This window comes from Wasmannia auropunctata, unplaced genomic scaffold (assembly GCF_000956235.1).
Source record: "Wasmannia auropunctata unplaced genomic scaffold, wasmannia.A_1.0 LD336002.1, whole genome shotgun sequence".
NCBI lineage: Eukaryota > Metazoa > Arthropoda > Insecta > Hymenoptera > Formicidae > Wasmannia > Wasmannia auropunctata.
Genome location: NW_012026888.1, coordinates 351,723 through 374,446, shown reverse-complemented (window position 1 = coordinate 374,446; position 22,724 = coordinate 351,723). Strand labels below are relative to the sequence as shown.

The 22,724-nt window shown below is 42.6% G+C and overlaps 1 protein-coding gene across 1 annotated transcript in view; it reads right to left on the bottom strand.

Annotated features, from left to right (window-relative positions):
- Positions 1–272: 272 nt before the first annotated feature.
- LOC105453183 (box A-binding factor-like) overlaps positions 273–22,724 on the bottom strand; it is a 64,332-nt gene continuing 41,880 nt past the window's right edge. The window contains exons 4-6 of the mRNA XM_011694924.1: positions 13,220–13,374; positions 8,320–9,108; positions 273–854 (exon numbers count right to left, since the gene is read on the bottom strand). Of these exons, the coding sequence (XP_011693226.1) occupies positions 273–854; positions 8,320–9,108; positions 13,220–13,374 (1,526 nt within the window). The remainder of the gene's footprint in view (positions 855–8,319; positions 9,109–13,219; positions 13,375–22,724) is intronic.

The window sequence follows — 22,724 nt, the reverse complement described above, 5'->3', positions numbered from 1 at the left end:
ATTAAATCATGAGCTCGCATATAGGAAAAATCACATAAAACAACCGACAACCAGTAATAATAACGTTTAGCAGTTCTATCGAATAATCACGATATGCAATGCAATTGTCCACCGTTAATCAAGAGCCCGTGATTTCGACGCCCCGTGATTGCACGCATATTACGCACGGTTAATCGGCCGCGTCGGCGAAAATTGCTGCTCGCTTTCCGCCGTTCGCATGATTACCGTCAATGAACTTTCACGCTTTTCATCTATCCACTCCCAGGAGCGAGTTACACGATTAACCTTCCGACCCAGCGCATCCGATGATGACGCGCGTAACGCGTTGTTGCGGATGTACGGGAGGCGGAGGGGGGAGGGGGGGAGGTAAAGGAATTTTTCTTCGCGTGCGTGCAGCCCCGGCGACGGCGGAAGCCAACAGTCCATTTTTTAGGATTACCTGCTTTTCCCGCAGACAACGGAAGGATCGAGGGGGCGAGTGAAAACGAGTCGGGAGAGACCGACAGGGCGAGAGAGGGACACGGGGGGACAGAGAGGATAGATGCGCTGATCGCTTGCAGGGCGAGTCGAATGTTTGGACAGAGGGAGCTCAACAATGCGTTCACGTTCCCCTTGACTTCCTGGCGGAGCGTCTGATCTTCCTGGCCGCCGGTTAAGATCGAAATTGGGTCGAATGTGGGAGGCTGGCAAAAAATCGCTCTCGAGAGCGATTTTTCTCGATCGAGTGCGCGATCGGTTTTTCGCCATTTGTACAGGTGCCTCGTATATCCTCCGCCGTCGGAACCGTAAACGAAGGCATGCTCGACGAAGCAAGTTGTGATCCTACCGAGAGGCCCCGAAGCCTCGCGAGGCCGCTAATCCGCCGGGATGAGACCTGTCGATAATATTGTGCTGATTAAATGAGGCGGCGTGTGCGTCTATATCTCGAAGAATCGAATGTATTTTTTTGCGCGCGACGGCTCTGAAGCGGCGAACGTACCGCTTCCGAGTGCGCGCTCTTCCTCGGCGAAGCCCCGTCGATTATCGAGCGATTCAATACGAACGAACGGAGGTCCTTTCAAGCGCGGCGATGTTGAATTTTTAATAACTCCCTACTTCCCGTTTGCGCGCTACGTGAGTAACTATTTTATCCTTTGATCCACTCCAGACCTTAGAAATTCACCGTTAGTGCGGGAAATTATTAATATCGCCGGAATTATTTTAGTGCGCAATCATGTTGCGGTAAAATATTAAAATTTTTATATTAAAATTTTCAATTAATTTATCAATTTAAAAATTAACTCGGTGCACCTTATCGGTGCACTTAACACCGGCTATCGTTATTTCGTGCAGATTATATCGCCAATATCACATCGTCAGCGTTTTAATTAGTTAATGACGACATAAATTTATAATCAAATTTGCTGCAAAAATTGCTGCTCGGGGGGTCGATCGTGCGGAAACGCGGGGGAATGCGAGGGACAAAGAGGAAAACGAGAAAGATCAAAGGGTATGACGTGGAGGTAAGGATGTGTTCTCACCGGCGCGGCGTCTCGATGTGCACTGACTAGCGACTTTTTCAATTGAATTTGCGGCACGGCGCGATTCCGATTCCTTCCTGATTCGATTTTCTCGAGTTTAAAACGGCCGCTTATAGAGTATTAAGCGATCCTCAAAGTGGGAACGGGAAATCTAGTTACGGCTGCACGAGCTGGCCTCTTTGATCCTGCCGATTTGCTTCCCCCCTCGGCCACCCCTCGAGTCCGCGCTCATTCTTTGCGCTCCTCCAATCCCCTCCCCTCCCCGCGTCTCGACGCGGCCCCTTCCTCTCTATCTCTCTCTCTCGTTAGGGATATTGCCAATCGAGAAAGAATTCCCTTCTGGATTTTACGGACCTCCGAGATTGCGTGAAAATTTCATTCGCTCTTTATCCTCTTCGTCCCGCGTTTCCGTGAATCGCACTTTGTCCTCTCTTTCCTCTTCTCTCTGTCTCCCTCTTCCTTTTTTTCCCCATCTCTTCTGGCATAAATTAATCTTCCGTATGGCGTCTGCCGTTAATTTTCCACACGGAAATATATAAGTCGCAGAATAATCGCGCCGCCGCGCGCCACGGTGCGATTTAATTATTTAACCGCCGGCCGAATTATCAAACCGGCGCGGCGCGCTGTGCGGGGTTTCATTAATTTATACTGTTTGCCCGTGGAAATTGTTCGCGCGATTGAGCGAAATATTAGGAATCTACGGCGAATAGAGTTCAGCGACAATTCAGCGCGCATATAGAGGCTTTTCATAAATACATACATAATTTATGACTCACTCGCGCACGTCGCAAGCGAACGCACGGAGGAAGAACGCAGGTGAAAAATGTCATGTATGTAAACATAGTCGGATACCGACCTATCCTCTGCGAAACTCATTTTCACCTGTGACCCACCAACGGGAGGAAAAACATAAAATATAGGTTAAACGAATGTCGAAAATATATCGCCGATAAATCGCGTTTTATAATCAATCCTCTTACGATACATACTTTAAATATATGAAACCATTAACGTTAATTTATATAGAGATATGAATATTAAATAAGTAGGAAATTCTTCAACTTTCTTTTTATGTTTAGATGTTTTAGATGCAATAATTTATGACTCAATCATTTATAGGCGAAGGCAATTTGATTCAAAGATTTTCATTTTGCTTCTTTGGTAAACATATCGTTTATTTAAGAAAAAATTTATTATCTTTATTAATTAAATATAAAATGTCAACGTATTTCATAATGATCTATAAGTTTGTTGGACTTTTGTTAGCGATTGCCGCGTCGAAAGAACGGTTTTCTTTGCAAGATTATCGGGGTCGCTTTCCGGTAACCCTATAGATCCGATTGATTTGTGGAATAGTCCAAATTATCCGTCAATGGTGAACAAGCCGCCTCTATTGATCTTCTCATCGAAAGACAGGTCACCAGAGCTGTCCATACCGAGACAAAGTTTCGGGTAGGTGGGAAGGAAAGGAGAGGATAATACAAGTATTAAGCTGGCATAGACAGGGAGGCCGCTACAGGAAAAGGGGTAAGAGAACCGTTTGCGAGGATATAGGTAGGTAAGTCGGGGCTTAGCCCGGTGACACAGTAAGCGGAACCGTGGCATGAAGCTTACCGGCGACTCTCCCGTAGTTGTTATAATGGGATCCGGCTAAATGCAAGCCGATTTTAACTCTTCGCCGCGACACTCGGCCAAGTTCAAGGCCATTGTCTTCGCCGCAAGAATGAAATGTCGTCGGCCAGCGGCCCTTGCGACGCAGCGAGAACCGACGACACCCCCGCCGCAAAACGTTCTCTTCTTTTCTTCTATAGAGGCCCTTTGTTTCTTAGAAACGCCGCATTTTTCTTTAGGAATACCAGTGCCGATCTGACCTGAGATTCGACATGAAACCTTTTAACGTGCCAACATCCGAAATTTCCATAATATTCATCGACTTGTTTGTCTTTTGTCTTCCTTCTCTCGTGCTTAAATATATTTCCGAAACTTTTAGGCGAGCGTCATTAGAACAGCTAATTTAATTGTCTCTCTCTCTCTCTCTCTCTCATTTTTGAAAATTAATAAAAGTTTCTATACGCAATTATTTCTGAAGTCATTGTTCGCTATGTTATGATGTAAGATAGGATCCAGCTATCATCAAGTCTTAAAACGAATGTGGAGTGACGCAAATCCAGTGCGGAGATTGAATCGATTATACTCTCGAGTGTCTTTCACGAGATGGATATCCTCTTTAAAGAGAAAGTCGCGGAGGATTTGCGTCTCGATTATGCGAAAGGGTCATCAAAGCGCGCACACGGGCAACGAGCGATTCGTTATAGCTCGTTAATTTGATGAGTTAGAAAGGATGCCGGATTATGTCGTCAAAAGGTAGACAGGTACGCGATCTGTCCAATTAGCCGGGCATATAGGGGCGGCTCTCGTTCTCCTTCATGCTCGCATGGGGTCCTTTGTGTTGTGATGTTTAGGCCATTTAGAAATATACGCTACTGGGCGGACACACCCCTCCGTCGTTGTTTGCTACGTGCACGTATCTACCGCAGAATCCGTAACACCTGTGATTTCCTAATGGACCACGTACGAGAGAAGAGTTTAGCAATCAAGATTATGATCGATGTGTCTCTCTCCTTACTTGCAACATTACGCTCATGTGCGTTACTGAATAGTTCGTTATCTCTCTGTCAGCTAATTAGTGATACTTGCGTTTTTTATGCGTAGGTATATGTAAATAATTAAATTAAGCGCGTGACAGCTATATATTTTAGATTTAGAGATGTCACATAACTGCGTTGCAGATCTTTTAATTTCAGAAATTAAGTGGACGGGAATTTTTTTTTAATTGCCCTTATCTGTACCGCGATGCATCCGCGTATTTCGTATGGCAGAAAAATTAGACGCTAGGGAGTGCGAACGATGCAGCATGCGACGTTGCTGCGTTTGCGATTACCTTGCGCAACCGCGAGTTTGTAATTAATATAGGCTTAATGGTTCAAGATCGATATATACGCGACCGCTCAAATAACGAAGTGCGGTCGCTTTGACGTTAATTAATTTCAAGTGCATTAGCAGAATTGCAGCCCGCGGCGGTAGGGTCTTGCGAACATCAGTGTGATTAATAAGAACCGCGCTCGCGATCTATAAAGCTGCCAGGCCAAAATGGAAAGAGGGATTGCGTATTGCGTGCTGTGGGAACTCTGTCACAGATATATACAATTCAAAAACGTAATCCGCACGTCAGGCCGCGTATTGCCGAGGAGCGATAGAATTTCGATTTAAAAACAATCGGGCAGTGCTCTCGATATAGGTAATCCGTCGGAAGTATTAGGGAGATCGAAGAGCGGGGAAAAGTAATTGACACCACTTATTAATAATATGCGATATTTTTTTTTCTGATGTAGGAAGATCCCTTCGCACATGATAGAAGAATCATGTATCTTACAAGAGATATACGTTTTATGTACATTTGCATTCGTATTATTACAAAGTAGCTTAGATCTACGCGTGTCCATAATATCCATTACGATTTTATCGCTTTCCTATCATTAATCTTAATGATATATTTTTTTATTCTTTAATTATACATCGTCTAACGTAATGTTACAGGATAATATACATTAGATAGTATACACGAAATATACACTCACGATTAAGTAGGCATTCTCGCATATACTTCTGTCTCTTATCTGAAAACACATTATGATAATTAAGTTATCGCGCGAAAAAGTGCAATGCGAAACTTTTACAAAGTTGAAGTCCCTGAAACAGACGAAGAGTACCATAGAAAGAAACGACTATATAACAAGATTCTGTGGGACGAAACAATTCTCACTTTATCATTCTCTCTCTCTCTCTCTCTCTCTCTCTCTCTCGCCTCTTTCCTTCTCTTTCTAATATATAGAGACATCATCGATATCTCGTGATAATAGAACTCTGAATTGTGTTTTTACTTTTCCTCTCTGTCGTATTCACGCGCATATATTTATTATTTACTATTTACAAAAGTTTCTTGGCTACTATGGCCGTATTTGATATGGATAATTATCTATGTTAATCGTAATAATAAGGATAATACCAATGATAAAGACGGCAGTGATGAGTACTCGTCTTTTAATCTTAAAAATGCAAAGGATATTATAGATTGGAGTGCAGTCCAGGATTTGTAGTCTTGAAATTAAAATATGCCGATGTTCATGTTTATTGCTTCTCTCGTTTCTACTTCTCACTTCATAGCTATTTTCTCGAAGCGCGCGACGCTCGATCTTAGAGACAAGACTAGTCTGAGATTGTTAAAAGTTTTTGACATGTACTGTTCACTGTTTAAAAGTATATTACTAATATTAGAAAATATGATTATTAATGTATATAATTATAAAAAAAATATAGTATATATAATAATACATATAAATATATATGCATACTTATAATGTTATATATATAAATATATAATTATTTTATATAATATGTGTAATAATAAATATTATATAATGATTTATACATATAATTGTACATGTATGCATATATAATTGAGATATCTTTATATATAAATATACATTATTATTATTATTATTATATAACAAAATGTAATATATAATTAATAGTATCTAATTTTACGAATGATTATCCACATTCGCTTCCGTAAAATACTCTTGCACATGCGTTTTATTAAAGTATGACACATTTAAAAATTTTTAACGATTTCAAATTAGTCTCATCCCTGAAACTGAGCATCACGCGTTATGAGAAAATTGCTATGAGGTAAGAAATAGAAATAAGCAATAAGCATCGACACATTTCAATTTTAAACTATAAATCCTACACTGGTGTTAAATCTTAAAACAAATTCCGACGTGAGACGCGTACAAGCTTTTTATGGGAAATTTGATGACAATTTCCATGAATACAGCCTTTTACTTTTATTTACAAGAACAAGCTTGCTTTACTGTTCTTTTTTCTCTCTCTCGAAAATAAAATTCGACTTTCTCATGGACTGACATCGATCGTTTATTCAGTTGCACGTTCGTAATTCACATTTATTGCTAAATCTGCTTATCATTCAAATATAAATATAAAATATTTGTAGTCAAAGTATGTGTTATTTAAGTAAAATTAAAATTCAGACGCTCTAGAGTTCAGCGTAAATACGATTGTGGATTCTATTTTCGACGGAATTATGGCGAAAATGTGAAAAAGAGCAATAATTTTCGCCATTTGAAGATATGCGATTTGGTAAAAATTGCCTTCCAATAATTGCGAATTAACATTTTGTGAATTATCCGTATTTAATATTTAAGACCGATTCCTAGGATTAATAATAAATTTTGTTTTATGGTAATATTAATTCAGAAAAATAAATTTTTATGACGTAATTTTTGTTCAATGAAATCAATGAAATAATACATTAAAGATACTTATATCGACTGATTGTTACACAATGCTTTTAATATCTCAAAAATATATATTGTCCGATGCTGATTTCATTCAAAGGATGAAAAACGCGAGATAAAAATAATTTTAGCTGCCTCATAATGGAAAATTTCAGAAAGAAGAGAAGTAGAAAAATGAATATTGTTGCTGGGCTAAATGATTGAACATTTGCATGTCCAACATCGATAATTAATATCTATGTTCTGTAGTATAAACATTACATCAAAGAAAATCAAAAAACATACTCGATATATCAACGTCAGTATGAATATGAAATATTTCCTGGGATAAAATTAAAATCGTGATTAAAGAGAAAATTTTGTATTTTCTCTATTCCAAAACGAATTTATGTAATAATCTGTGAGTGAATTCATTAATAAAAATGTTTTTTATTAACGAATTCGTGAAATGATAGAGGTAAAAGTTAAAGAGTTGAATAATGTTTAACTTTCTATAAAGTTACTCTTTCCACGTGCGTAATGATATTGCAAAATGAAATTACATATTCGGAATTAAATACAAACTATCTTGTGAATTATTGATTTCTCTATAATTTCACCAGCTTTTACATGTGGAACGACATATGGGAAATCGCACTACTAGAAAAATACAATCGTAGAAATCAATTTATATAAAAAGAACATTCCACTTAAGAAATGTACAATTGTGCTTTGCCATAAAATAGATATTGCTCGCTCAAATTGCGTGATTCATTCTGTATATTTTTATATAACCTTGGTCATAAGTATAAAGCATTTTCAATTTATTAAACTTTTAGAAAAGGCAGCAATAAGAGTCAAAGGAAAATTAACAAAATAAAATTGTCATAAAAATAAATTATTTTTCCATTAAGCTTTTTAAATTTATTTTTCGTTGGATATAAAACGTTTACGCCAATTTGTGTTCTTTATACTTATGACCAAGGCTATATTGTCTTTATTTGCACATGCACGCGCGTTGTCCGAGATGATGTTTTAAAATAATTGTATAGTGATATCGATTTTCAAATTAGATCGCCGTTTACGGATATTGTTTTGTTTTTTTTTACTTAGATTTTTTTTTAACTTAGATACGCGATTGTTACAATATTGGCTAATATCTGTCGTCATAATCCGGATGTAGAACGTTCGTGACTGATTCGCGCGGTGATTCGAATTATCATACCCATGAAGTCTAGAGGGAGTCTGTTGGAGCACATTTAGCATTGCTTCGGCAAAACCCCTTTTTTATACGATCAATTGTCATCGGAGTCCAGATTACCGTTGATCTCGTGACAAATCGCCGTGTTCAGTCGCCAGTGATAGGGCATCGAGGTGCCGGCCGTGCTCGCGGTCTCCTGGCCCCGTTGAAAGATCCCGGAGGACCTGCCGGACCGCTATACTAACGGCGGGTACTTCTGTTCGGGCAGCACGTAACCGGTGGCTTCGTCGCCGGACGCGGCGGCGGCGGCAGCGACGGCAGCGGCGGCCGCTATATCGTTGCTAGTGGCTTGCGTCTGACTAGTCACTGGATTCAGGTGATGACTAGTCAGATGTGACATGGACGGGGTCAGCGTCATATTAGGATGATATTGCGGATGATGGTAGTTAGCCTGCGGGCTGTGGTGCATGTGGGGGATCTGAGCTTGATAATAGTCGCCACCGTACACGCCCGGGGTCTGGGCGTAAGCGTTGTAACCTTGGCCGGCGTACTGGCTGTGGTTCACAGAGGCGGACCCCGCCGAGCTCCAGCCGAAGCTGTAAGTCTCGCTGTGATGAATTTGATTCATCGCGCTCGGATAGGACGACGGCTGCAGTTGGTTGGAGCTCGGTGTCAGCGGCGGCGACGGGGTCGTCAGATTGCTGTTGGCCCCGCTGCCGCCAGTTGGTGTCGTTCCAACTCGAGGATACGTCGACTGGGTCGACAGGAGTGGGGTCGACAAAGGTGAGTTCCCTGCTACCGGTGCCTCCCTACCTTGCGCCGGTGAATCTGGCGAGGATCGCCTGCTCGGCGTCGTCGACGAGCTCGTCGATATCCTACTGCCGGTGCTGCTGTTGCTGTGATTCTGATTCGATCTGGGCGAGCCCTTCGACGGAGGGGTCTGCTGTTGCTGCTGCTGCTGCTGCTGTTGCTGCTGCTGATGTTGTTGCAATTGCTGTCTGCACTTGGCTCGGCGATTCTTGAACCAAACCTGGAACAGAGGAACGGCGGAGATTGCCGTGAAATTGTGAAGAAATCTATAAACAGTTGTACTGATTTTAAGACGATATCTTTGATAGTATATTATTTCACGGAAATTAAAGATAACGTGGTCTAGAAATCAATTAAGCTCTTCGATAGATATCGTACGATATCAGCATACCTTTCAACAAGATACAAAAGTCTCCGATGGAAGCCGTAGCCCCAGGGATCGTCAGGGAGGAAAGATGTCCCACTGTCCCGCTACGAGAGACGAGACCGACCGAATGGGGAGTTAATCGGTGCAATGGGAAAGTAATCGCGGGCGAGCGGGCGTAACATTTCATTAAATCGCAACAATAACAAGGACCTGAAGGGAGGAGCCGTGTACGGGGAAGCGCGCGTGTACGGGCGCGACGTCCCGACACGCGTGTATTGGAGCATCCCCTGGGATGCCTCGGTGGCTATACGGCGTTCGTCGGCACGCATGCGCGAATCAGAGCTCGTCGTAGGGTTGTTTTCACCCCTGAGATCGAATAGTTGGTTTTGCCTGTGTGTGCGCGAGTAGTGCGCGTGTATCTCATGCATGAATACGCGCCAGGGTGACGCACACACGTTAGGCTATTCCTCCATGCATTGCGACTACGCGTTACGACTACAAACGCAGGGCACGCATATATGTACGTATGAATATCCGAAAGATGCGCACACCTACGTAGGTTTTTCTCCCCGGAAAAGGGACAAGGGGGCAGAGAGGGGAGGGAGACAAAAAGCAACCCCTCGTAGGCCGCAAACTCGCGAGTGCGTTGTGATCGCCCCTCCTTCCCTCCACCTCCTTCGTTCCGCCGTAATACTCCCCCTCACGCATCCCCCTATAATCCCGCCGGGGCACAATGTGGCCAGGGGTGCGATCCTATGAATCTATGCCCGCGCCTTTAAAAGCGGGACCCGTCGTCGTTGTTGTTATTATCAGCGGCATTGTAACAGTTGTTACAGAGAGCGCGAATCGCCGAAGCGTATGAGGGATTTCGAGCTGCACGGCCGTGCGCATTCGCCGGCCCGAGACAGAAGCCACGCGCAATCCTTTCGTCTTTTGTCTCGAAACGTGTCGAAAGAATAGATGGAAACTTTAATCGTTCATCGAGCCGTCTCATATACTGTTTATATTAGAAAAACATTCCGACGACATTGAATTAATGAGATCTTATTGAGATATCTGCAAGTAACAAAATATATTCAATAAATATATAATATACATATAAAAATATTCGTAAAAAACTACTTTTATATATCTTTACTGAATACGTATATAAAAGAAATTATTATAATTTCTGATGTAATCGTGACACGTAATTCTGTCTTTTTTTACCTAATGGAATTTCACATCTTTCCAATGTGCCAAAATCGGAAAGCGTGCGAGCTAATTCTGAGACTAATCGCTCGTCCCCGCAAGTTGTTCTCCCATTTGTTTGGCTTCTGCCGCGCCGTAGTGCCGCGATAGGCAGATCCTCATTTCGCAAAAGTCATCTTCCGCGTCGCGCAATAGGGTGCTGAAATCTGTTAGGCGCGACGTACGCGGATATTGCGTATCAAGCGGGCGAAACGAGCCCCCGGTGAGGGCGAGAAAGACGGATTTATGTCGAGGTTGGCGCGGCAGACAGAGAACGATCCCATTATAGCGGCATGTTTGCACAACGACACCCCCTTCAGAAGCGACGAGCGAGAAGGAGAGGGAGAGAGCGAGAGAGAGAAAGGGAAAGAGACAGCTACCCCCAAAAATCAACCAAACAGGCCGCGATGGCATCCGGGGACCCCCGGGGGCAACCACCGACGGTTTCACGCCCGTATAACACACGAGAGACCGTCGGTCGAGGCCGAGGTGCAAATTGCGCCACCATCTGGTTTACATCCAGCGAACGGAAAACCACCCCGGTGACCAGGGGGAGGCGACGCAGCTGCGTTGACACTCTGTTATGACAAATATATTTTCTTATTTGTACTATTAATATGACCCCACTGACGATACCCATCCGGGAACGTGTCATCGTTCAGCACGCAGGATTGATGGAGAAAACAGCACGCGAGAGCCGCGGACGTTGTTTGCTAATGCGAACGTGATGAACGTTCTGTTCGCGCCGTGGCGTTAATGTTTGCTCATTTCGCAACACTGTGCATTGCGAAAATATCGATGAGCTTATAAATATCCAAATTAAAAATGAAGGAGAGAGAGGCGAAGATATTTATTTTTAAAACATATGATGAATCATTCCAATAAAATCTCAAAAAGATAATAATAAATATACATAAATTCTAAAGCGGCAATTTTATCGTCGTTAAAAAATATAATAGCAGATTTCCAACATATAAAATTTTTATTTTAAATTAATGTTCTCGGTGTATTTCACACCATATAGAGATTTCCGACTATGAAACTCCGCAAGGCAAAAAGTTTCGCGGCAGTAAATGGAGAATTTTGCAATAGTTCCGTCATCCACGCAGAACGTCGCGTGCGGCCGGATTCTCTATAGCTTCGCCGTTTTCCCCATCGACGAGACAGCATTTTCCGATTCGTCCTCGGGTCGTAAGTGACGAATGAACGGCGACGAACGCGGAACTCATTCAGCGGTGCGTTGCATCGCACATCGGTCGCGTCGCACGCAGCTGCGTGGTTCTCTCGACGAGAGAGGAGCGCGTATAGAGGCTCTCGCGAGCGAGACAGAGCCAGGGGCTATAATCCAGGAACAAATCAACGATATGCTGTACCTCGCACGCCGCGCCTACCATGTGTGTCTCTTTATTCGTGTACACACCTATGGTCTCCGCATCAGACTTCTGCTCTCCCTAGCCGTCTTCCAACCCGAACTTCCCCTGCCTTTAAAACTTTCAGATAGCATCCCTCCTCCAGATATTATTCGTCCGCACAGATACGCTACGTACATACAGCGGTTCTATACTCGACATGTATATATACGTCCCGCGTTATATATACGACAATTGCATTCCCTTCGCTGTGCGCCAGCGTGCGCGTATAGATGTGTACACACGTGTTTCGTGTGTGCGGTGTACACCCTTTTGCAGTTGCGTCGCCATTCACGACGGCTTAACTTCACGCGGAAACTTCACTTCCCGAGACTCAATTTCCGCGCTTCTGTCCTACATATTTTACGATTCCGGTTACAATACTACGATATCTGTGCGAGAGTCGTCGGTGACCCACACGGGCTCAAACGGAAATGCCGCTGGGTTACGAGCGAAATTTGTTGAGTAAGGTCACAAGAAAGCTTTAGAGGAAAGCTTTGAAAAAAAAATACATAAAAAAAGCACGGACATACACATAGCACACGAAGAAGAAAGCAATCAGAAGAATCTGATGAGTTTATTAATGCGGAAACGTAATGTAAAGCAAGTCTAAATAATTCTTTGAAACTTCCGGATTAATAACGTCATTTTTCTACTCACGTATTGCGAGACGTATTTTCTCCGAGTATTGTATGTAAATAGCAGGGGTTGGGCGCAGTTGAAGCTCTCGGGTATTCGAGACACGAGCTCGAGATCCGCGTGCGATCGTGACTTGGTAACACCCCGCCGCGAAATAAAGATGTCACGGGAACCGCAATAAAAGCGTCAACGAGCTCGTCGGCACATCTATCAATGTACGAGACGCGGGGCTGGGACAATGGCGAAATGGAACGACGTAGGGCGCGAACGTCGCGCTGTGTAAATATCTTAAATCTCGCCCGCGATTGCCGAAGCACGAAACGCACTCCCGACGTCCATCTCTTCCCCCCCCTCTCTCTCTCGCTCCCTTTTTCGCCTCTCTCCCGCTCTCGTTTTCGTCAAGCAATATCGAGATCGCAGCGTTTTATATTGTGCAATTTGACGCGCAAAGAATGTAATGACCATAAACGTTATAAGTTAATATGAACCGTACACGCGAAATCGACGATGGCAATCTCGGATTACTCGCGAGGAGGCACGATTTACTCGCTGAAAGTTCAGAGGACCTTTCCGTCTGCCTCCGTTATTATTTCTACATCGTTGACAGCGATATTTTAGTAGCTGTAAAATCTGCGGGCAGAGGAGAGCGAGAGAAGGGGAGAAAAAAGAACGAAAAAAATAATTACCTGGACTCGCGACTCTGGCAGGTTGATCTTGAGGGCAACCTCCTCTCGCATAAAGATGTCCGGATATCTCGTTTTCGAGAATAGCCCCTCCAGCACATCCAGTTGAGCTCTGGTGAAGGTCGTCCTCTCGCGACGTTGCTTGCGTTGATTCATTCCTGCAACATGAGGGAAGGACGCGCTCGTTGTTAATTGTTTCACAAATCACAGCGAGAAATTTTATTTTGTCACGTATCGATCTGTAATATATTGCGTTACGCTCTCACAAAACTACTCTACATAGCGTTCAAAAGAATGATTAAAAGATTTATCGTTATACAACGATTATCGAGTTTAGTTATTATTATTAACGACTGTCGATTTTAATCTATTTAAACCAATCGATGATTTCGTAATAGAAGCGGTTTTATGAAATACGCTTTCATGAAATATGTGGCAAATCGAAATAACGAAGATGAAACGAAAGTTATAACCGACAGAGAGAACTATAATATTGTCATCGTGAAACAAGGCTTCGATATTGAAACCTCAATACGTTCGCATGGAACGCGACGCGATCGCGTCGGCCGTCGTTGGCGATGTCTTCAAATATGGAACGCTTGCGACATTGATGTCTTGTACGAGAAGACGGGGGTTGTGTTGCCGTGCCTGGTTGCCGAACAGGATGGCAAAGGGGGTTTGATGCGGAGGGGTGTGAGCGTTGCGAGGTCGCGATAGCGTAATTTTGAACAGCTCCCCCCTACGGCCCACCCCACGCTACCTTCCTCGTGCCATCGAGCATCGCTTGGCTCGTTTCGGGACCCACGTAATCCGCTTATGAGGGGGTCACGGGGGTGCCGGTGAGGGGGGAACAGAAGGAGGGGGAGAGGAGGGAATACACCCCGGAATACACGAGCATCCAGAGAGGACCGAAGTCGCGGTTCGCTCCCAGCTGCCGCTGAAAACGACGATGCTGGCCCTCGGCGGGCCACGCCGGCGAGAGTATATACGGCGCGTCCTCGTCGCGAACCAATAAAAAGGAGCGACTGGAAAACTGCGCCTCGCTAGTGTCTCCGGGTTGGAAGCCGGATCGTAAAGTCGCAGGCGGAATGGTGGAATCCGGGGAGGTCCGGGGGATTCGCCGACCGCGAGGTATTTTTATGCGCCGAATTTTCGTGTTGTCGTGTTCTCCGCGCGCGGGAGAGCACTCGCGATGTTAATGAGAAAAAAGGAACGCGAGAAGGCAAAAGGCAGAGGTACTCGATCAAGATGCGTTCTAATCTGCACGGGGGTCTCAAATCCGCGGGATTTTTTTCTTTTCAAAGCAAAAGTTTCATCCGATTTCACAGCCGCGAATGACCGACGGTGATACAAGTTGAATAATTGAGAGAATAGGGTCATTCACGAGAGGACTGGTGAAGCCCTGCCTCGTAAAGTATAGGTATACGTCTGTAATCGTCCCGTTAAGACTTGCCAGACACGCGAGGCAGCTGTTTACGAGACGATCGATGCTTTCTCTTTCTCCTTTTCCATTCCTCTTATCCGCCATACTTGAAGGCTCTCCAACTCTCCACCGAACACAATAAAGAAAAAGAGTCACATCGTCGTGATGCAAAAAGGAGAAAGTTCGCGTCAGCAGGGAAAGATATGATGCAGAACAAAAAGCAGAACAACGATTTAAAGACACAAAGTAAAATACTGCGAAAAAGGAAGTAGCTCCCGAAGTAACCCATATAGAAACTGCAGTATAAACATATGTAGCAAACTGTGACGAACACAAAGAATAATTGTGATATGTACAAAGAATAATATTATAACAGAAAATAAATAATGACTATAATAAAACCGATTATGTCCTGTGAAAGCAAGAAATTAATCGGCTACAGAGTAATTAGAGAAATTAAATTAACTTTAATCTGCATCTACTCCATATCTAGCACACATTAAGAAAAGTTTTCTGTTTACAACATATCGTATCTGTTTTCTAAGCATTTATACGAGGTGAGCCAACGAAAAACTTAAAGCGGTAAAATAAAAACTTAGAAACTTTATTCAATTAATTTTAATTACAGGCAAAGAAAATTTCCCATTTCTTTGACCCGCTTTTTATACAATTATTATCTACAAGAAAAATTATTTTACGAGAAAAAAACATATCAGTGAACTTTACCAATCGTTAAATAAATGTATATCGGGGCAACTTAAGACTCGATCGAAAACACTTCGACGCGAGACGACAGTTTACCAATGATGGAAGCAACGACAAAAGCGAGGTAACTGTAGCCCCAAAGGAAGGAGCGGTCCAGAAGAAGGAAACAACGTCGTATCAATCGCATCTCTCGTGGGTGCTCTTCTCGGGTTCGAAGAGAGCCCGGGGATGAGGAGGATGACGACGAACGACGACGACGAAGAGGACGGTACCTGCGTGATTGGCTAACGAACTGGTCGAGTGGGCTACCAGTATGGCACCGGAGTAGATCCACGGAACAGATTGCGTCGGGCTCACAATGTACAAACTCCACGGTGGTCGGTATTACCGCCATCGCTTCGTGTGTGACGGACGCGACACACCCGCGATCGTTCGATCTATGATACGTATCTCGCCGCCTCCGGCACGCCATTGATTATGGACGCATGGAAATTGTAGAATGAAACAATCTCGCCGTCGTTCTCGAGATAACGTGGATAAAAAAAGGTGTCCGTACGTTTTGTTATACGTTGGAATTTTATCAGCATTATACAATCGTTATACAAAAATCGATAAGCGCGAAAGTGCCATTTATTTTTCCTAGTAATTTACTTAACGCTGACCCAATATTTATTTATATTCGTCTATATATTCAAGCTTTCTATATACACAGCGATTTTATGCGCGCTGAATTATTCGTTGAACAAATCCCATTTGATTGGGAATCTTTTCGTGTTCATAGCCGCTGAATCCATGTCGCCCATGGAGAATAGCTCTAAGAGGACGCTCTGATTGTCGAGTGGGCGTCGGTGCTACTGTTAACGACGGCCTTTGCCATCGAGGTCCGGTGAGGGCCCGGCACTTCTACATAGCCAAGACAATGGCTCCCCGATTATGGTTCTCCGCTAGCTTCCTTGACACGCAAGGCGCCGCCGAGCAAGTTCTTTAAAGCCGTATTTTGTGCACTTTATCCGGCGCCTGAGTATTCTAAGCACGACATTGTAAATCTAAACTGCAATTAAAAAACGAATCTACGATCTTCGCGAACAGGGAGAAATGTTTTTCATCACTCACTATGGTTTAAGATAACGTTTAAAGACGTTTAAAGACGAAATATCTACTTTCATGAAGATGCCATCTACGGTATCTTTTTTTTTTTTTTTTCAAGATGTTCTTTAGTAAAATACTGAAAATTTGGGATGCCTCACCAAAATCCCCATCACCAGGACCCACTCAAAATCACAAATATTTGTATAATTTGGATAAAATATTAAAACTACGTGTATATCTAATAAAATAGCATGAAGCAAACGATACTCCGACAGTGCTACTGTGACAATGACGAGGATAAGAAAGTAAGGTACAATGCACATTGCTAGCGTGGTCATATGATATTTTGCCATTTCAACATTAAATACTTTTCCAGAATAGCCAATTGACCTTATTTTCTTGTGATCATTAAAATCGTAATTTTTTAAACTATTATAATCTCGTTTTTTAGGAAAGTCTTAAATCACGTTTGTATGCATAGTTAATCAAACAAGCGTCTCCGGGCCTAACCTGTCAGTAAATTATACGTTAAAAGTTACATTTTCAACATTTTTTTTCTCTCTTGATTTATCGTTAATCTATCAAAATTTCGCACACGTCAAGTTTGCACACTTTAACCTCATTGTATAAAAAAATTGGACATTTCTTAAATAACTCGATTTACTAAAGAATTACCTTAAATCAAGTAATTCAAATATAATTTAGAAGCTCGTTAACAGTTATATATTACTTAATGACAAATGAGAATATATTAGGCTTCATTTCGATTGATTTAAATGCGTGAACGAAAAATCTTGACAACCGTATCGCGTACTTTGAGGAGAGACAGTCAGCTAAGCGACCCTAATGGATCGGCAAACACCCGCTGACTCCCGGAGTATGATTCGATTTATTATCGTCAGTGAGACGCGATACCGGGAGGGTTGATATAAGGGTTGCTCCGCCTCATTGGCCTGCAACGAGATCAGACGCGACCCTAATAGCAAATTCGTTTTGCGTTTATTGGATTCTTCCGCGCCCGCCACGGGTTTCGCCGTTTCGTCGAGATCTGCGTAAGTCAATGGGCCACTAACAAAATTTCACGGTGATCTCTCTTTCACGCACAATCCGATGGTGCAATCCGCCATGTACTCTCCTGCGTGTGTCCGAAATTCGGGCCACGTTGGATATAAATCTTTCACATCGTAAATGGAAATATCCGTTATATTAACCTCGCTAATTATTTACACCTATGCTTTGATATTTAACGCTTATAATGTTTAATTATGTTTAATTATTTACCTTGCAACTTGAACATTAAAGAGAAGTGTTTAAAATATATCGAGAATATCGAGAATCATACGCATAATATATTTATCTCAACTTCGCCATTTAAAGCCATATTTAAAGCTAATTAAATAAACTTCCTTCGTCTATCTAAATCACAGATCTGGGGAGCGAAGATCTGACGAAAGATCTGAGAAAAGAGAAAATTCATTAAACTATACCGTTATAGATTTAAATTAACGTCAGTGAGATGTTTAATTAACAGTGCGCGACAGAATACGCAACGACGTGAAAATAATTTACGTTTGTTGACACGGTTATTACTTATTGTCCCTCGATGCATCTAGACTTCTGCGGGAAAGCGCGCGCAGTAAATTAATACAAATAAATGCATGTCCGATTTAGATAACGTCGAAAAGCCTGTTGCTACTGAAATACGGCGTCGGGAATTTATCTCGGGTGCAACATATCACTAATAATTGCCAGAGAATTGATGGTAATTAATCGCAATTACACGTACATAGTCGATCGAATAATAAGCGCGCCGGTGTCGGTAAAGCTTCCCATCGTTTAATCTGCGGTTTTATCTGCGCCGTTCTGGTTAGAAAAAAATTTCGTTTTTACGCATTTCATGTAACTCGACACTATTTTCCCTCGGCGGTTTTGCGCGGGTTGACCCTTCAACCGCGGAGATGGTTTTTGCCACATAATCTCCGGTAGCTGTGACAAAAGTACATGATCGTATCGTGATTTTAACAGTTTTGTAAAACTGTCACTCTAGCAGATTATTTAATAATAAAATAAAATAAAAAGTATCTATACTTAAAGCGGGTAACTTTGCAAGGTACGAAAATTTTAATCGTTGACGACATAATGGAAACTACTAGGAAACCGTAAAATACGATGTGTTGATAAATCGTAAACAAAGAACGGGGAACATCGAGGAGCCGTAAAATGGCGGGTTCGTCGCCAGAGAATCGGACGACTACTTTGATATTCATAGAGGCGAAACGTGGCGGATGGAGAAGGAAGACAGTGGAAGGCGGGGCACGCTCGGGCACACAGAATCGAAAATTAATTAAAAGCTAAAACGCGAATAGGCTGCTACATGGCGGTGCCAGGGGCGGAGGGCTGGATTATTGGGGGGGACCGTGGGATGACAGCACGTGGCGGACGGTGACAGAAGAGGGAATTCTAAAAGGCCATCAGCTACGAAAACATTTGGCCGACTTTGCGTTTACAACGTGACCACCGTGTGATCGCAATGCCGAAGACTCAAGACGAGAAACTGATAGACGCATTTCCATCAATATTTTCATCAACATATATTTCGATTATGAAAATCCAACTCACACGATCGTTTCCTCGCGAAATATTTAAGCATAATGATTTTGATAACATATAGTTTGAATGACTTTATTTACGATAATTTCATTTCTAAGTTATCAAATTAGATAAAGATTTTAAGTACAAAATTCACACTTTAAACGATTCGCAACAAAATTCCATATTTCTTAGCACAAAAGTTTTATTCTGGTTACGGTCTTTATCCCTTATAAAATTTTTCTTTATGTTTTTTTGTATTATCAAAAGTGATGGATATATTTGAGACAGACAAGTCACAATGTTCATCCTGTATATAAATATTCTGACTCTTCAAATTATCTGCAAATGGCGCTTAAAATTATAAATAAGATTCTGTCTCAAATTTTGTGAATTATAGATAGCCTAAAAATATTTATTTTTTATCGACTTCAATATTTATCATGTATTTATGTAATTCTCATTTCTATGTAGAGATTTAAGAAAGTTCTGAGATATTTTCAAAAAAAATTTTTTTTCTCACAACGTAACCATAAATACCACCACCATTATCATTACATATCATATTTTCTTCAAAATCCTACCTTCGCGAACGTAGTACGGATGGTATCTGTGTATCCCGTGTTTAATCCCGTTGCCGAATTGGTGGTAATTCATTTCTTGATTCGGTACGTGAGAAATTTGCTGATTTGCTGTGAACGGAACCAGTATCGCAGAATAACGGAAAATTCTTTAAAAATCCTTGCAGTGTGCCAAAGAATGCAAAAATATTTTAAAAGTTACTTACAATTAAATGTCTATAATTCAGGACAGAGTACAGAACAGATACTAAGAGATATATACAGAGCAAAATACGGAATATATATTATAATTATAATTTTATAACACACTGTTAAATTTTTAATGTCAAATTACACTTAATTTGAATAATTTTTAATCATGCCTATATAAGTCACCACTGCTGCTACTCAATATGTTAATTTAACTAAAGGAATGGAATTAAACAATTTAACTTAAGAAATTAAATTTGACTCAAATTTAGTTTACTATATTTATATTTACTAAATGCAGTTAATACAAAGCAATTCACAGAAATTCACAGGATTGAATAGTTTTTTTTTAAATCACATGTTTCGTATTAAAGCAACACATCTTGACATACATGGAAGTTGAAGGTAACGAAATGTTATTTAACTCAAGGAATTGGGTTACAACTGCTCCTTTCACATATAATATTAACAATATATGTGTTACATTTATAACACATGTTGAACATATTTTATAACCTAACACGAGTGTGTATTGTGAAATATATATATTATGTATATGTTTATGTTGACACATATTTTATTAGATAGATCACATAAAACTATAAACAGAATTGCGTTTCTAAATCTGTCCCGAATTAGACATTGTCTAAAGCAGATATAAAATAGATTCTGCATTATTATAGTTTATTTGTTAAATTAAATCGCCTTTGTTAAAAAATGTTTCAGCTGTCAAGTAATTATTTATACTGCACCGATATTGGAAGAAACCGAAAGAAGTCCTCATTCATAAGGAAGTTCCAGCAGGAAGAGATGCAAAGTGTACGTGTGGCCGTGGTGGATAGCCGTTCTCATGCGATAATCTAACGGATATGAACGTAAGTACGTAACAAAATACCAGCATGCGTCAGGGACGGGCGGGTAAGCGGATAAGTTTCGCGTTGCAATGCTCCGAGCGACGCCGCGTCTTCCCCTGCCGCGTTCACTCTCGAAAAGTTATTTGGTACTTATTAAGTAACGATGGCAAGCATGAATTATACTAATTTCGGGATGCACGAGAGGAATCGTGAGATGAAGACTTTATGTACTTTATGCATCAATTTTTCTCGCGCGGCAATCGAAATCCGCGTAAAGTCGGCGAGATTTTTCGAAGTTTGCGATGTTTGCGCCAAGGGAATTCCGGCGTGCACGAGAGAAACCTGGGTAAACGCAAACGGGTCTCTCTCGCGCGCCGTATCAATAACAGAAGACATAATTCCGGTAGGACATCGCGGCGATAAAATGCGAAAGAAACGACGACGACGGGAGGGGGGAAGGGAGGGGGAAGCGAGATTTCCGAGAGTGAGTGTCGATGTCCCGCGCCGTACGCGACATTTCACTCAGCCTCAAGTGTTTGTCTTGCAATTAGGTTTGGATTTGTGTTTGGCCTCTCCACGCCCGCCTACTCAATTTAGCCGTGACACGCGCCGCTGCCACGGAAGCCGGCACTCTCTCGTTGCGCTTCGCCGTTTCGCGGCCACTTGGTAACGAGCGTTACGAGCAGCACGTGTCCGCGCCACGTGCCGCCCTTAACCTGACGCCTAATTGAGTGATTGAAATCGTACCGAATTGACAAGCGAAGAACGAGCTGGCCTTTAGCAGCGGCAATAGTCGCGACGTTCGCTTCGAAAAGAGATTGAATTTACAAATTGCGTTTTACAAGAATTTCGATAGGGTTTTAACGTTGGATAACAAATAGGCAACGCTTGTCACTGAATTGTTGAAAAAAGTTTCAACAAAGAGCCCGCAACAGCAGATGTCGCGATATCCTTTTCAGGCAAGCGTATATGCAACTTCAAGTCAAATATTTAGGGCGGAAGTTATTCCACCGTGAGCTTCTTCCAATGACAATGTATCTCTTAACGTTACACGACAGATACATTACGTCTCGCGGCTTCGAGAAGCGTATGTCGCGTGCGAGCCCGGGGATCACTTGTTCCGAAGGCTCCCCTTCGATTGACAATCGACGGGAGGAAATCGTCGACAACGGTGTCTTTATTCATGCGCCGCGACGCCGCCCGCCGCCGCCGCGCGCCGTCGTGACGAGCAGGAGGAAGTTAAGTGGACGGGCAATTTCTCTGCGACAACAAATAGTAGCTCGGATGGGAAAGGGCGGTGGCCACATGACGCGATTCCCACGTATCTCGCTGCATGCCACGAATCTTTGAAGAGAGAGAGAGAGAGAGAGTCCTACGTTTGCACATCCCTTCTCGTCTCCGCACGGCAAACCTTTCGCCCGAAGCTATCGTTCTTTCGCCGACCAGGGTACGACCGTACCTCCGCCTGCTCCGATTGCATAACAAAATAAACATCGACGCGCGACTGAAATTAAACGCCGTGTCGCGCGACACGGAATAGCCCTTTCCCGTCCACGCGTTGTTGACGAACGTACCACGTGAATTAATTCACGAAAAAGTCTTCCAACAGTTCCACATCACAATCTAATTATCCTCATACGCGGCGGGGGGGGGGATATGGAATATGAATGAGATTAAACACCTCAACGTCTCCAAATAAATATATCAATGAGAAGAATGTAAACCTCGCGAAATTATCCGCGAGAAACCGTGTGAGATCAGGGGAAAAGGGGCGAATCGCGGCCTCGTGGCTAATAAACGAGGCGTTTACTTCATAAGCGGACTATAAAAGCGAAGTCTTCGACGACATGGCACGAGTCGTCGCGCTCTGTTGCTCCCCTCCCTTCCCCGCGTCCTTTGTTTCTATTTCCGTCTATAGACCGCGCGGCGTCGTCCTCCCAACTCCGCGGCGTTCCTCGCGTCGTTGTCCCTCTCGCGTTTGGCGGCTTTTCGTGTAGCGCCGGGATACACGCCTACAACGGATAGAGGCAGCCGCTGGACGTAGGTACGTAGGGACCTAACGGACAGATCCGTGTTTC